The 15,708-nt window shown below is 53.3% G+C and overlaps 1 protein-coding gene across 2 annotated transcripts; it reads right to left on the reverse strand.

The window, feature by feature from the left end:
* Positions 1–641: 641 nt before the first annotated feature.
* Positions 642–15,639, reverse strand: MAP3K12 (mitogen-activated protein kinase kinase kinase 12). 2 transcript variants are annotated; one of them, XM_074325610.2, is made up of 15 exons: positions 15,370–15,638; positions 6,838–7,008; positions 6,530–6,738; positions 6,010–6,193; positions 5,649–5,840; positions 5,216–5,374; positions 4,897–5,055; positions 4,094–4,202; positions 3,738–3,847; positions 3,493–3,609; positions 3,232–3,369; positions 2,437–3,049; positions 2,173–2,243; positions 1,811–2,084; positions 642–1,389 (listed from the first exon to the last, which is right to left on the reverse strand). In XM_074325610.2, the coding sequence occupies exons 2-15, from the start codon at positions 6,972–6,974 to the stop codon at positions 1,291–1,293; spliced, it is 2,571 nt and encodes an 856-aa protein (XP_074181711.1). In that variant the 5' UTR covers positions 6,975–7,008; positions 15,370–15,638; the 3' UTR covers positions 642–1,290. The 2 variants fall into 2 exon arrangements, with proteins under 2 accessions (XP_074181711.1, XP_074181710.1); XM_074325609.2 differs by having other exon boundaries at positions 6,530–7,008; positions 15,370–15,639.
* Positions 15,640–15,708: the final 69 nt, after the last annotated feature.

Consider the following 15,708-nt stretch of genomic DNA (forward strand, 5'->3'; position numbering starts at 1 on the left):
CACCTTTTATCCCTCAAAGGACAAGGACCCTGCTTGGGTTTTGAATATAAGCCTTTATTCCAATTAAGATGTTTTCTTCTGTTTTACCACTCCATCTTTTTTTGTAGCCCTTGATCCTATTTTCCCTTGAGCCTGCATTGCAAAATGACCTAATAGCTATAGCAAGCTGGCTGTGTCCTTGGTTCCAAAGATCGAGGTTTATACATTTTCCTAGGACTAATCTGCAAAGAGTCAGCAAGAACATCCACTGGTGGGGGCGGTGGGGGGTGAAGGACACACATGGAGGCAGGTGGATGTGTGTCTAACGGATTCAGGGTGCTGGGAATGTCTATCTCCTTGTCCAAGCTAAAAACTTCAGTGTCTGGTTTTTAGTAGCTGCTCATTTACAGACCTCTCCATATTAAGAGTGGGTGTTTTAAGATCTTCTGTCCTAAAGTCCTTCAGAATGAGTTACCTGCTCCCATTTATGCAGATAAATTTAGATGGCTGGAGTGATGATGGTATGAAGTGATGTTCATTTAGTTACAGAAGCATAAAAGAAGTAACTTGTCTAGAGCCTTCAGATCATGTCTGGAGTCCAAAGCTCCTATTTCAAACCATATGTGCTGCCCCATATTTTCACCAAGAAAACCCTCAACAGCTGGGCCTGCATGGAGTTGGTTATATTTCACGGTTTTTCACAGGGGTTACAATATGACAGTCCCCACCCCAATCAAGCACCAAGATAAAAGCAGGGACTTAAACAACACCCCAGTTCTTTAGCCTGAGCCATCACATGCTTTCACAAGCTCCTAACCTCCCCCCAGACCCTAAGCCAGGGCTTGGGCAGAGAAATGGAGGGACAAAGAAATTAGTTACATTGCCACCTGAGAAACCTCAGAGGGGAGGACCCAGCCTTGGTCTCCCTCCTCCCAAGTGCAAAATGTGTAAACAGTAAACGGAAAACAAAAAGTGCAGTTAAGTGGCTCCCTTTCCTTCTCCAGGGTTTTGGGGGGAAAGGGTATGGAGGAGCATAGGAAACCAAGTCTGGCTTTCCTATTGCCTGACCACTTGCTGAACTTAATGGGGTGAAGCAGGAAGGGGCATTTGCCCTTACCACAGCTCTAGGGCCGTCCTTGTCCTTCGTTTCCACGGCTGTCAGTGTCCCTAGAGTGTATCAGGTGAATTGGTCAGGGGTCGGTCTCCCTTGAGCCTAACTTACGGCTGGGACAGCCCTGTCTTTGCTGATTATGTGGCGCATATATATTATTTATATAAATATTTCTCTATGTACAGGAAGCAGAGTGGCTTTCATGGAGGGAGGGAGGCGGGGGGTTGCAAGGCTTCACCGCTGTGGGAGTTGTCCAGTTCAGTGCTGTCACAGTCTGAGTCCTCGGAATTGGGAGGGCCCTGTGAAGAAGAGACATGCATGGGATGTGAGGCTCAGCATTTCTTGGCAGTACAACTAGATTCCTTCACGATCCTTCACTGAGCTCTTTTTAAGAGCCAGCGGCTTATTGATTTTTCTGCCTCCAGATTTTGTAGCTCAGGTCATTCTCAAAGTCACGAGATTTCATTTCAGCATTCCTCCCGGGCTGCAATGTATAGCTACCCTGTAAGCAATCCTACTAAACTGCTTTCCACGCTAGTTCTGTACTGCAGGCCTCAGTCCATGTGGGCATTTGCTCTTTACAACTGGTGGAAACAGGCTCAGATACTGAGCGACCTGAAGGCTAAAGCCTATCTTTCTGGCCTCAGCATCTATCTCCCCAGTAGCTCAAAATGACTAGGTATCAGCTCTGTCTGATGCCAGGCTGTTTCTGTGACTCACCTGCTCCCCCCTGAGTAGCTTCTGGTGCTGGATGGGCAAGGAGCTGGGTTCAGGGCCAGGAACCACCTCTGAAGCAGGTGGGTCCAGTGGGATTTCTGAGCCCTGGGAGCACATGTCATCAGACCGCTCATCTGGCCGCTCATCAGTGTTGGTACTGCCAACTTCAGGTGTGCCACTGGGGGAAGGCTCACTAGCTGTGCCTTCCTCCCCATCGGATGGATTCTCTGAACTGAAGGTAGATAGTGACGGGCGCATGTTCAGGCCCTGAGGCCACCTAGATGTTGGAGAGAGAGCTACAGCTTGACTGCACCTTGCAGCCCAGGAAACAAGAATGCCATTATCTCATGTATTCCATCCCTCACCTCTGGCTTGATGTCAGCTCCACTTCACTGTCCACCTCTCCTTCCTCTTCTTCTGAGGAGATGCCACGTTTCTGCAGGAGAGGAGTGCACTGGTCAAAAGTGGGAAAGGGTATCAAGATGGGGCCCAGGAGAAGGGAACATAGTTACAAAGGGTTGTGGAGGGAATGGCTTAAGATCAAGAGTTTAATAATGGGAGGTGGGTTAAGGACTTGATAACCGGGGAGAAGACAGAAGGGAATAGCTCAGAACTGTCCCAGGCGTTACCTGACTTCGGGTGACAGCAGCCCTGTACAGCAGCGCAGCTGGGGTCAAGTGCTGGGACCCAGCCCGGCTTCCCCGTCCCGCAGTCCCGTCCCTTCCAGTTCCCAGCAGCCCAACACCGTCACCAGGCCCTACTGGTGGTGGTGGCTCCCCTTTGGCTCCCCCAGGTGAATCCGGACTGGTGGAGCCAGGCGCTGAGCCCTCACTTGGCGGGGTGTCACCCCGGGCTGGAGGTGGGGAGCCAGGATCCCCAGCTCCTCCTGGGCCCCGAGCTCCCAGTGCTGCTGACAGCAGATCTGGGGACGATGAGGACATCTTTCGTAAGAGAAGATCATGGTGGAGCCCCCGGAGGGCTGGAGGGCAGGCCTCCCAGCCTGAGGGTCCCCCTCCTAGCACCCCTGGGCTTGCTGGTCCCCCAGGTTCATGGGGTGGCACAGCTGCACGAAGCCCAGGCAGGTCCCCACAGCTGCCCTTGGCGTTGGCCTTTCGATGACGGGTCTTGCCACGGCGGCTCCGTCCTGGTGAGGGGGGACCCTTAGGACACCCAGGAAGACCCACCCCACTCAGGGCTGCATCTAGTTTAGGTAGCAAAGACTCCGTCTTGAGTATATCTGGCCTGGTGGGGGAGGGAAAGTACAAGTTGGAGGTTAAATTATCAAGTGAAAGCAGTCCCTGATCTTGGGTAGTACAAAGCATGTCTCCCCATGTAAATACTAGACTTCCTGACATTGACTTCTACCCCTGCTTCTCCATCCCCCCTTGCCGTTCTCGAACCTTGGCACTTCACTCTGGTCCCACCTTTTGCTGTGGGGTGACAGCTTCTGTGGGACATTCCTCTTCTTGATGAGCTTCTCCATTGTGTTCCCATGCAGGAGGCCTCGGGAAGGGTGTGACTTGAGCAGACCCGGGCACCTCCGCTCTAAAGCTTGCTCTCGCCTAAAGACAGACACCCTCTCAGTTGGGCGTGTGACCAGGAAGGGGGGACCAGGCGCAGTAGGATCTGAGTTAGGCAGCTCCATCAAGACAGGATTGGGTGCATACGGGCCTATGGCCGGTTACCTGAGGAGCTCCCGCTCCTTGAGCTCCAGCTGTAACATAAGGGCATTCAGTTCCATATACAGGTTGTTGGCTCTCTCCAGCTTCCGTTCGTAGTGTTCCCTGATGTCCAAGGCATGTCTGTAATGGGCAGAAGGGTCCCCCAGGTGAGCCGGCTTCACCTGGTGCCATAATGTGTGCCAGTCTCTGGGAACTGGTCCCTAGTCCCTGCTGTTGGTGAAACCACCTTTCTAAACACAGGCACACACCTGAGCTCCTCCCTCCTCCGCATCACCAGCTCCTCTTCTAGGCGGTGCAGACATGTCCCTTCTGACTTAATTTTTTCAAAGTGCAGCTTTACCTCCTCACGCCACTCTGCCTGGGGGTGGAGAGACAGCAAGAGGTAAGGGTCACGCCTTCACCCGCAGACCTGCAGAAGCCCCTGCCGGTGTCTGCACTGCTGCAAACTGTCAGAATTAGGAGCAGGCACAGTTGACCTAGACTGGGTCTCAGCCCTCCAAGAGCTCATCTTTTCTATCCCAATCAACCCTTCCCAGCCTCCCCTCAAAGGGCATCTCCTCAAACCGTGGGAGCTGAGGTGTTCATTCTCCCACCCACAGCACACCTGGGACTTAAAGTAAGTCTCCTGGGGTGTGGAGAGGACATCTGCTGAGGCGATGTCCAGATGCAGCAGGATCTGTCGGAATGACGGGCGGTTTCGTGGTTTGCTGTTCCTGGAGGGAATGGAGTTGGGGGAGAAAGGAATTTCCAGGAGGACCAGAAAGGAACTAGAGCATCCAATCCAGAATGTACTCGGTGACAAAAGAATTCCCTGATCAACTATCTCTAGAAAATGTTGTACTGTTAGCATTTCAGAATCCTGCAGTAAGGAAACCTGTTTAATCCTATTTTCAAACTTGTTTGCCAAGACAAAACCTTTTCTCTGAGTGACTCCATTAAAAGAAACACTTGGGGAAATGCTTAACCAAGGATTAGAAATCTCCACCCTTCCTTCAGGGTTGGTTTGGAACCAAGGGTCCAGGGCTCTTCCCTCCGGTGCTCGAAGGCAGTCTACTTGCGGCTCAACCGACATGCTCGGTGACGCTGCCAGCCCCTCAGGTGCCCCACAGCAGCCCTGTGGAGCAAGATACTCATCCCTCTTACACATAAGGAGATGGGGATCGTGTTTGCCTAAGGTCACACGCAGTCTGTGTTTCAATCTAATGTACCCCTGCAGATTACTGGTCAGTCCACCTCTTGTTCTTACATTGTAGTCTGGATTCACACTCAATCCTGGGGTCTTTGAGAGCCATATCTGGGAGCTCTGTCTCCCTGTTCAGGATTTTGGGCCTGGATGCCTAGATTCTAGGTGCTGGTTAACCTTCAGCAACACCTCTTTGCTTCCCAGCTTTACCAGGCCACCCTTACCAGCACTGGCGAAGCAGGATTTTGAAGCCATCTGGGCAGCTGGAGGGCACAGGCAGATGGAGACTGTTGCTTCCCACACCCCAGATGATGGCTGAGGAATCTACATCTTTGTAGGGGATCTCACCAGTCAGCAGTTCCCAGAGCACCACACCAAAAGACCTGGGGATGAGGGAAAACGTTGCTTGGGAGGTGCTCCCTCCAGAGAACCTGCTGCTACAGACTCACCTCACTTGCACTCAGAGCCTGGGAGCCGCCTCCCTCCCTCCCTCCCTCCCTGTGTTGGCCACCTGCTATCCTCAGTCCTCAGCCTGGCCCTCACCAGATGTCGACCTTCTCAGACACAGGCTCATTGCGAATCACTTCAGGGGCCATCCAGGCTACAGTCCCTGCAAAGGACATCTTGGTGCTCTTGTCACTCAGCTCCTTGGAAGTGCCAAAATCGGAGATCTTCACCACATCGTCGTACGTGATTAGCATGCTGGTAAAGAGTGTAGTCAGCTGGGGTCCAGGCCCCTCCACACACCTCATCTAGCTGCAGCAGCTCTAACTCTCACTTTTAAATCACTTGGGACACTCGAGGCAGGGGGCTCACCACAGCCCTCCCGAGCTAGGACTGTCACTGGGAGGGGTTTCTGAGATGGCCACGTGGACTTAGGCCAGGGTCTGGAAGAAGGTAGATGGCCACAGACTTGGGTGGGGTCACCTGCAGAGACCATGCACATCAGCTGCTCCCTGCCTGCTGGCTTACTCACTTGGGGGACTTGAGGTCTCTATGGATAATCTTGTGCAGGTGCAAGTAGTTCATGCCACCGGCGATGCCCATGGACCAGTCAACCAGCAAGGAGGGGGTGACAGGGCGGCCGGCACGCAGGACCTCGTACAGCTGGCCCTGGGCGCAGAACTCCATGAGGATGCAGTAGCAAGGAGCCTGGGTGCACACACCTCTGGGGGGCAAACAGTGGTATGAAGCCAGCCCAGCATTCACATGCTTCATATCTGGAAGCCCCATTCCTCCCCATTTGGACATCTCCTTTAAAAAGGGTGGGGCTAGATCCCTGCTGCCCAAGTAGGTCCCCTCCCTCAGCAGTGTCCCCAGCCCGCCCCGGACCTTACTTGAAGGTGATGATGTTGGGGTGCTTCAGCTTTCGCAGGTGCTTGATGTCAGTCTCCTTCAGGTCTCGTACCTTCTTCACAGCCACCTCCTCCCCATGGAAGCGCCCCAGGAAGACAGCACCCTGGGCCCCTGAGCCCACCCACTGCAAGTCCAGGATTTCCTCAAAGGGGACCTCCCACAGGTCTGTGGAGAGCAGGTACAGGGCCGCAGGCTTAGAGGAGCCACACTCAGGGCCTTGCGATGCGCGGGTGCGGGGAAAGCCCTGGGTTGGCTGAAATGCCTCAAGCAGGGTGAGGCAGAAACGTAGCCAAAATAGGCCAAGAAGACTAGGTCTGAGGGGACAGGAAAGGTCTAGCGAACGAGTGGCCTTAAAAGCTGGGACATTAGTAGCTAACGGATGGATAAGGGGCTTGGGCCAGGCTCTGGGGAGAGAGGGTCATCAAGTGACTTGGGTGGGACTGTCAAGCAGATCTCGGGCTCAGGGAGACAGGGAGAGAGCCCCACGAGGCCAAAGCCTACCTTCTTGCTGCTGCTTGTGCTCTGTGGAGTAGGCTTTGCCAATCATCGTCCAGACAGGGCGCAGACAGCCGAAGAGGCCTTCCAGGAAGCCGCTGCCACTCTGGCACTGCAGCCGTACCTCATCTGCTCGAACCCTGGATGCCCGACTCTCAGGGGACCCAGTGGCTCCCCCGGGGCCTCCTGCATCCTGTTCATGTAGCTGCAGGACACTGTTGGCAAAAGGCTCAGGGGGCGGCTCTCCACCTGGGGAGGGGCTGGGCCCACCCCCGCCCTGTCCACCCAGCGGCACTACGTCTCGAAGTACACACTGGGTAGGTGTCAGGTCCTTCTCAGGGGTGCAGTCAGAAGTGTCTGGGTCCAGCTTGCGCATGGACGCCTCGCTTAGGGTGGACACGAAACCCCCAAAGGAAGGGGAGGGTGTGCGGGTCTCATGGAGGCAGGCCATGGCCTCTGGGCCCCAGTGTGGTGAGCGGTGGGCCCTGTGGGAAGAATGGAGGGAGAAACAGTGAAAGCCACAGGTATGCCAGCTCAGAAAGCTCACCCTAGCGGCAGAGGCATGGCATGGGTTGGGGAGCTGGGCTCCCTCCTGGAAATAACACTTAGGCCTTACCCTTAGGTACCCATCCCGTCCAAGTTTCACCTGGGACCCATCTTAGGGCACCTGATACACAGGCTTCCTCTCAAGCATCTATTAGTAACACAAGTCTTCCTTACTCAGGTATACAGGTAACATACCCGAGTATCATTCTCAGGTAGACACAGGTAACAGCCCTGCTCGGGTACATACTGGTAAAATATGTCTCAAATTCAAATGTTATGGTAATAGAACAGTCCCTTCTCCCTGTAAGATTACTGTGATTTGCCTCAGGAGCACATATTTCTTGAGACTCACGTGCACACACGTGATATAAGGGTCTCAAATACACCTTTTGAATCTCAAGCTTAGGTACACAAAAGTAACACACCTAGTGCTCCCTCACACTGAAGCACACACAGGTGACACTGGGAACACTCAGTGAGGCTCAGGCACTCTCAGATGACACCTCCTACATACAGGTGGTGCACCTGGGCATGTACTTACACAGGATACAATTAAGACCATAGCAGGAATACTAAACTCAGGGGGGAGTCATCCTGAGGCACACTCAGGGCTCACACCTGGTCTCCTGTGAGGGTGCTCACAGGTACACATCTGGGCCTCTCCAAGGTAAGTGGAGGCTGTAACCAGTCAGCGCCACTACCCCCCCAGCACAGCTGAGGAACAAGGCAGAATCATCCAATGGGGATGCAGAAGCTGTGTCAGGACAAACTGAAGCCTCACCCCCATCAGTCCGGCTGCTCCTTCAGGGGTCAGTTAGAGAAGACCCTGTCTCTTCTTCCTCCATTTCCCCCTCCCCAACTCCCCAAACTAAGACCCGGCTCTCCAGACAATGAAGATTTGTCCTGATTCATAGCTGGATGTTATTTAAAAAGCAACCATGACAAAATCTGACTCCTGCCTTGCCACGGCCACTTACTGGCTGCGTGACTTCAGGCCAGCTGTCTTTAAGCCTCAATTTCCCCAGCTGTACAAAGGGATAAAGTAGCTATCGGGCAGAGACAATTCTTCAACCTACTCCAAACTTAGTCAGAGCTTGACACCGGGGGTTACTCTATTCTCCCATCTCCTTCCATATCTAGTCAGTTTCCAAATCCTAAGACATGAGGGTACCTGAGGACAGCAGTCCTCAAACAGTTCCTCATAGGAGGGTCCTTCCGTAACCACCTGCGGCAGAGCCTGAGTCCATCAGACAAGGTTGGCAGGAATCTACACAGCGAAAGGGCAGGTGAGCACGCAGACCAACATTGCGGTCTGCCACCTCTGACGGTCTCAGCTCTTGTTAACACTTCATGTCCAGGCCTCTCAGAGACTTTTTCAGTGGGTGTGGAGTGGGCCTGGAATCTCCATATGGAACGAGCACCTCAGGTGATTCTTATTATGTCTGGCACATTTGAAAAGCTCTGACCCACTGTTCTAGTCTCTCTTCTCTAGTCCCTCATCAGTGCCTTAATTCAGGCCTCATTAGCTGTGTCACTTGGTCCAGGACAACTCTCTCTTAAATGATTTTCAAGTTCTTCCAAGTGACATCAGATTTTTGTGCTAGGGCGCCTAATGAGAACGGCTAACTCTCATGGAAGGCTTACTATGAATGTTAGCCTTTGTTATGGACACATTATTAGCTAGCTTATTTAACCTTCAAAACAAAACTCTAAGGTAGGCATCTTTTGCCCATGTGACAGAGGTATTTCTCTGATGCTGTATTAAATAACCTGCCCAGGAATCCTTAGCCAGAAGAGGCTCAAGCATGGCCCCCAGCTGTGCTCTGCCTGGAAGGCGCTGCTCAATCCCATCTCTTGTCCTCCAAGCTCACTTCATCCTGAAGTCTTCCTCCCTGGCCCAGCTGCTCGAGTTACTGTCCCTTCTGGCCTGGCAGTCCCCTGTTCTTCCTAGCATGACTGCCCTTATCCTGGACGCACAGTGTGGTCAGGCGTTTGGCTCCTTGGAGAGCTGTGATTTCGCATGGGATTCCAGGGCTTCTAAGGGCAATCTGACACAGGCGTAGGTGCTTAGTAAGGTGGGACCAATGCTCTCCCCAATCCAGAGGATCGTCGTACAGGATGGTACCCACACTACCTATGCATTGGTTCCCTCATTCTTCAGAACCACCATTCTTCAGAAGGAGATATTATCATTTCCCTTTATATTCTTGAGAAAACTGAGGCTTGGAAAGCTGGTCATTCAAGTCCAGCCTCCGAATCCCCAGCATATCCCACGAGATATCAGTGGCTCAAGAGGTTAGATGTACACTGTATGCAAATGACAAACACAGGCCAAGCAACGTGCCAATAAGCTGGAGAATTAGTTTGTTCTGGAGGACCGGAGGGCTGGCTCCTGAGCCCCCCAAGCGGGACTTCCCTTCCGGGCCACTGCAAACACAGGCCGAGCTCTCGGGCGCTCCCGGGGTAGGCCAGCAGGGCAGGACGGTGGGATCGGCGCTCGAGCACGAGCCAGGGCTGCTTGTTGACCCGCTAGAAACCCAGGTGAGGACCATTCGAGGAGGAGAGGAAGGGGTTACGGTCCCAGCGCCCCCTCCCCCTTCCCGACCTCCTTCCCGGCGGTCACGTGGCGCGTGGCGCGTGGCTGGGGGCGGGGGCCGGGAGGAGGGGGTCCGGGTGGGTAAGGGGAGGCGACACAGCGGGTTGGGGGAAGCGCTGGGCGCTGCGGCGTAACCATGACGACTGGGCCCGAGGCGGCGCGTGAAGTCACCAGGACAAGATTAGCCCATGGTCACGTGAGCAGCGGCGGCGGGGGTGGGGCTGCGCTTGGGTCCCGCCCCTGACCCGGGCTGGCCCACGTGCTGGTTCCGGGGATGGCTGCGGGGATCGCAGGTGTGGACCCGGATCCCCAGCCGCACCTGTGCTTTCTTCCTGCCTATAACTTCCCTCGACCCCGCACGCAGATCTTCGGTTGGGGCGCGAGTGGAGGCAGAGCGATTGATGCTGGAGAGCGGACTTAGGTTGGCATTGGGGGTGCAGTACCACAGAGAAAGCAGGAAATCGGGAGATTGGGAGAATAAACATAGAAAGAACGGCAGGCACAGCCAGAGAGGGAGGGACGAGCTGAGCGATACAGAGAGACCGAAACAACATGAAGCCAGGGAGAGTCAAACCTGAGAAGGATGGATTGAAAAGCTGATTTTGAAAAGCAGAGAGGAAGAACACTGAGAAAAAGAAGGGACTGAAAAACACGGAGATCACCTATGACCTCAGTTCGTGTTGTTTAGGAACTGCCTTGAGTAGGCACCACACTTGGCTTTTTAAAGGAATTTTTCAGCCTTCATCTGGTGTTTGGCAACTAGGTGGTTCAGGCATAGAGAGGGCGACATGGAGCCGAGCCTCCCTCCAATTCACCAGGCTTCCCCAGAGGGCCCTCTGGTATCCAGGGCCAGCAGCTGGGGAGAGAGGGAGAAGCCATTTCACCTGTTTGTCCTTTAGGGCAATGGGAACAGCTGAAGAGAGTTAGGACTGAGGGAAAAGAAGGGAATCTAGCCAGGCTCAATCCACCCTCACCCTGTTCTTAGGCTAATGACAACTCTTCCAGATTGACCTGAAGGAATGGGGAGAAAGCTGAGGCCCCAGGGAGCTATAGTAAACTGGAGATTACTCTCTCCCAGCACAGACCCCTTCTCTGTGTCCTTTCTCTCTGACTTGCCAGCTGTGTCCCATTGTCCCCCAGCTGGGCCTTGGCGCCAGGGCTTTGGAGGGATAGCATGGCTAGGAGCCCCTAACCCAGACGTTCGGTCAGCCTGGGGGAGGGGAGCTATATCCCCGGCCATCAATTATGCAGAGCATGGGGGAAGGGCCGGGATGTGACAGGAGGGGGTGGATATCTTCGTCAGTCAGTCATTCTGTCCACCATATTTACCAAGTGCTTACTGTGTAGAACTCTGCTTCTGATTGGGTGAGGGGACTGGGTGCTCCCTGAGCTATACATCTTCCAGGGAAGAGGCTTTTTGGACACCCTGGGAGGCCCCTCCAGAGACTGTAAAAGGAGTGGGGGCAGGGAGTACACCCTTCCCCTTTAATTTCTCCTAAGTTCTGTCTGAGATGCTGGAGGCCTGTGGCAAGGGAACCCTTTGAATTCTTTCTCTCTCCTGTCCTAACAGCAGAATCTCAATGCCAAGCTGTATGTCTGGCTGTCTTGGGGGCTCAGTTGAGAGGTGAGGCCATCTGTCTAAATCTTGGGGTCTCACACAGCACTAGCCACTGCCTATGACCTCATTTGGCACTCAGGAAAAGGAGGAAGATTCCCTTTCTCTCTTGAGTAGGGTGGGGAGGGAGGTCTAACAGGTGAAAGGAGACCCAGGACTTTGGAATGCTAGTTTCTCCTCTGTAGGCTTTGAGATGCTGAGAGTATGAAGGGCTCTGACCTCTCCTGACCTTGCTTCCTGGCCACTTGGCTGCAGCTTGTTTTTGTTTTGCTTCTTACCAAATCCATGGTCCTGGCCCCAGGGTTCTTCTCAGAAAGAACTACAGCTTTTCTCACTGCCCTCATGAGGGGGGAAATGCCTTCTCCTGAGAAGCTGGGGAAAACTGGAGATCATCCCTAAATCCAGGCCCCCAGCTTCACACAGGTCAAGCCCTGAGACCCCTAGTGGCCACCACATCTTCCAGCAGGGTGGGCAGTGAAGGGGCTGGAGGAGAGGAGGGAAGTACTGCTTAGGAAAGAAAAAAGTCAGGTTTGGATTTGGAGAGATGAGAACTACAACCTGTTTTGCCACAAATTAGCTTAAGGACTGTAACCTCTTGAGACTCCCAGTCCTACCTCATGGGGTGGTGAGGGTTAAGTAAGACTAGGGAATGCCCTGAACACTTGGCCTTCCAGGTCTTTCTTTGTGGATTCTGGGAGAGGCTATGTCTTCTGTCTGACCAGAAAAAGAGACTTGGTCTCTGACCTTCTACTTCCCCAAGACAAATCTTGATTTCAGGTTCCAGGGTAACCACGTCCTAATAGCAGTAATGTTAGAGCACCTGGTCATTCCGCTACCGGATCCTTCTTCCCCCAGCAAATCCTGCCGTCTCACCTCTTCTGGAGGGAGGGGGAAGGCCTAATTCTCTGTAGCCCATCCCCTGTCAACATGGTCCAGAACCACCCCTCAGCCCTACCCTTTAAGTTCTGAGGGGAAGGAGAAGGTAGGACAAGATATGATGGGCCAACAGGCTCATGAAGGGTCTCTCCTGCTCAGGACCTCAGGAGAACCTGAAGAAGTTCAGTGCATTTTAACAAATAGTTCCTGAGCTGAACGTGCATTTTAAAAGATCTTGAGGGGCAGCCAGTTAGCTCAGTTGGTTAGAGCATGGTGCTGGTAGCACCAAGGTTGCCATCGATCCCTGCATGGGCCACTGTGAGCTGCGCCCTCCTCAAAAAAAAAAAGATCTTGAAGGATAGATACCAAAGTGTAACATTTTCTAGGTTGGTAGAATGGTGGTTGTTTATCTTCTTGCGGCTTATCTATATTTTCTACTATTTCAGTAATGACTTTGAATTGTTTTAAAACGAGAAATTTAAAAATCTATTTTAAATTGAAAAAGAGGAAGTCAAAATAACAGAGTGTCCATCCATCCCTATCCCCTACCGTGTTTCCCCGAAAATAAGACCTAGCCGGACAATCAGCTCTAATGCGCCTTTTGGAGCAAAAATTAATATAAGACCCGGTATTATATTATATTAGACCTGGTATTATATAATAATACCAGGTCTTAAGAGTAAATATATAGCTTGGGACGACAGTGTGCTATAGAGAGCGGGTGGATGACCTGAGAATCAGAGGCTTGGTTGACATGCTGTCTCTGCTCCTGACCATTTGGGCAACCTGGAGTATGAGACTTCCTAACAAACCTCACAGGTCCTTCATCTCTCAGTGGGGACAGTGGTGCCTATGACACAGTGGTAATGCAATATACCTGGGGAGCCAAAAAAATATATAATATATACACGACTTGGATTCATCTTTTGTTATCGGTATATATTGAATATTACAATTTTAATACAGTTTTTCCCTTTCTTAAAATGTATATACATTGTTTTGGTATCCTCTGTATAATGCGGTGGTGGGTAAGAACACAGGCTCTAGGGCCAACAGACCTTAAGCTCTAACTATATACTGATTTTTTCACTTGGAACAGATTACTTAAGTTTAGTTTCCTCATTGCTAAAATAGAGACAATGATAACACTACCTAACGCTTAGTCCTGTTATGAGCATTACTGAGATAATTCAAATAAAGTTGCGGGCCCAGTACGTGGCACCCAGGAAGCCCTCTCTAAGCATTAGCCACGTGGAAAGTGCCTGACAAGCACTCGTGGGGGTTTTACACATGTGATTCCTATTCCTTCTTTCCCTTTTCCTCCTCTGCAAAGCAAGAGGCAGTAGGGAGGGTACAAGTAGAAAGGAAAGTGGACAAACACGAGAGGGAAAAAAGAGCAAAGAAAGAAGACGTCAAAGGATGAGGGCTCTTTATCCTGGGTGAGCCTTGGTCGCATCTGCAGTAGTGTCCCTGCCTCCTCATCACCTCCTCCAACACACACGACCCTAGTTCTTCTGGGAGCAAATGAAGCCGACAGACCAGTCTCTGTGGCCAATCGCTCATGACACAGCCCCTGCGTCCCCTGCTCCATCAGCTCCACATTTCACTCCTTCTGCCCCAGCAGGGACTCCTGAAGGGGTTGATTCCCTCATCCCTTCTTTCTCCCCAGCCCAGGCAGGGGAGACATAGTTGAGCACACGTGAGCCATTTTGCCATTAGGTGAGTCTAGGATGGTGGGTACTAGCAAAGCCAGACTACCATATGTCACCTCTAGGGGAAGGAGGGGGAGACAGCAGTTGGTGTTTGGAGGGGTTCTTCCATCCTCAGCAGTAAGGACACCCAGGAAATCCTGAGCTACTTCCTTACTTAAATTTCTTGCCTCCTCTGCCCATATCTGGGTTTAATTAGGGGATGCATATTTAGTTGTGTGTTTTCATGTGTGCTGGAGTTGAGGCATCACACCGTTGGTCTTCTTAGCATCACCTCATCCCCACTGTGAGTGGGTGAGTGGCAGGGTGAGAGGGCAGCTGCTCTTCTCCAACCTTAAGTGTGGGATAGGAGAGAGCAGGCCCTAAAGCTCAGAGGAACTTCAGTGTCTGGATAGGAAGGCCCAGGGCGCACTTGGGCCCTTTCCTTCCTCAATTCTTTCTGCTCGCCTTCCCGTGGTATGACCCTCTTCCCGTAGTATAGCCCTCTGGCTGAAAATCAGAGCTCCGAGAACCATGGGGTCTGCCCTGCAAGTTGGAAGGGAGCTGTGAGTTGTTTAGAGGGAGGCACTCACTGGCTTGAGAGGACTCTGGGTGGGGGAGAGACCTCATGTGCACTCTCTCCTGGTTGAGGGTAAGTCACCCACTCCCCAAGAGAGAGCAGGACACCCCACTATTTCCTTCCACTGTCTGTAGAGCCTCTGGCGCCTTCTCTTCCCTCCCCTCAGCCAAAGCCATGGTATCAGGAGTCTTACCTCTGTGGAAAGGATTCTTGCGTATTTTTAAGCCAAGGAGTTTGAGGAAGGAGTGTGTGGGGAAAAGGGAGGAGGTTCTGAAAGGCCTGGGCTGGGGAAATGGGTTAGGGGAGCCAGAGGAGATGGAGAGGAGGAGGAAGGAGAAAGCCACATATGAATGGGGGAGGGGAGAATGCAACAGCTGGATGGAGGTGAATGCCACCGCTGGAGGGGATTAGGGGCTTCACAGTGGGAAGGGGAGGGGGACCATCGCCTGGGCATCCAGGAACAGGTGCTTTTTGCGTATAATCTTCAGGTGCAGCCCGATAAGTGTGTGTGGGAGGAGGATGAGGGGGTCAGTGGGCACATAAGGCCTTGTCCTTCCTTTCCTTCCCTCTCAGGGACCAAAACTCTTCCTCCTCCTTCCCTCGCCCTTCTTGCGGATGAGTGGGAGGAGAGGAGGATGGTCTCTTTCCCGCTGTCCTTTAAGTCTGTTCCCCAGTCATCTCCCCACCCCATGCAGTCCTTTCCAGCTCTTCGGGCCCTTCATCTCCAAGCTGGGCCGCGGTGTCCCTCCGCTCCGTTCCCCTCCTTTACACCCCCACAGGCGTCGGGTCCAGGTCCCCAGTTCCTCCATCCCCACAGCCTCAGCATCCCCGTTCCACCTTCCCCCACCCCGCCACATCTGCATCCCGACCCTCCCTCGGCACCGGGATCACAGGACCCGGACCCATCCCTGCCACCCACCCCCCACAACTCGGCCCGGCTCTCACCTCAGGGGCTCCGCGGCCGCAGCACAAAAGGCGGCGCTGCTGCAGCTCGGCTCCGGATGCTGCTCCCGCCTCCTCCTCCTCCTCCTTCTCCTCCTCCTTCTCTCCTCCCCCCCCCCCACCCCGCTGCCCTCGACTGGACCCGGGGCGCTGTCACAGGCGATGCTCGTGCAGTGTCCGGGTGTACGCCCCAGATTTCTCCCCCCACCCCCCGATCCCTAGCCCCGTCCCCACTCGGCTTGAACTCCCGCTCCTTCCTAGGCCCCTGCCTCTAGCCCCCCGGGACGGACACGCCCTGAGCGGGGATGCTGCGCTGGAGCCGCCGGCCTCTTAAAGGAGCCC

The sequence above is a fragment of the Rhinolophus sinicus genome, chromosome 1 (assembly GCF_057876585.1).
Source record: "Rhinolophus sinicus isolate RSI-liver-muscle chromosome 1, RSI-T2T, whole genome shotgun sequence".
NCBI classification, from domain to species: domain Eukaryota; kingdom Metazoa; phylum Chordata; class Mammalia; order Chiroptera; family Rhinolophidae; genus Rhinolophus; species Rhinolophus sinicus.

Bases quoted from the DNA above. Each gene is read 5' to 3' on its own strand.
- MAP3K12 (XM_074325609.2), bottom strand. From the start codon at position 6,974: ATGGCCTGCCTCCATGAGACCCGCACACCCTCCCCTTCCTTTGGGGGT. The intron at 4,203-4,896 runs GTAAGGGTGGCC...CATTCCCTCCAG, and splicing joins ATCCTGCTTCGCCAGTGCTG to GAACAGCAAACCACGAAACC. The intron at 3,848-4,093 runs GTGTGCTGTGGG...CTCCACCCCCAG, and splicing joins AGACTTACTTTAAGTCCCAG to GCAGAGTGGCGTGAGGAGGT.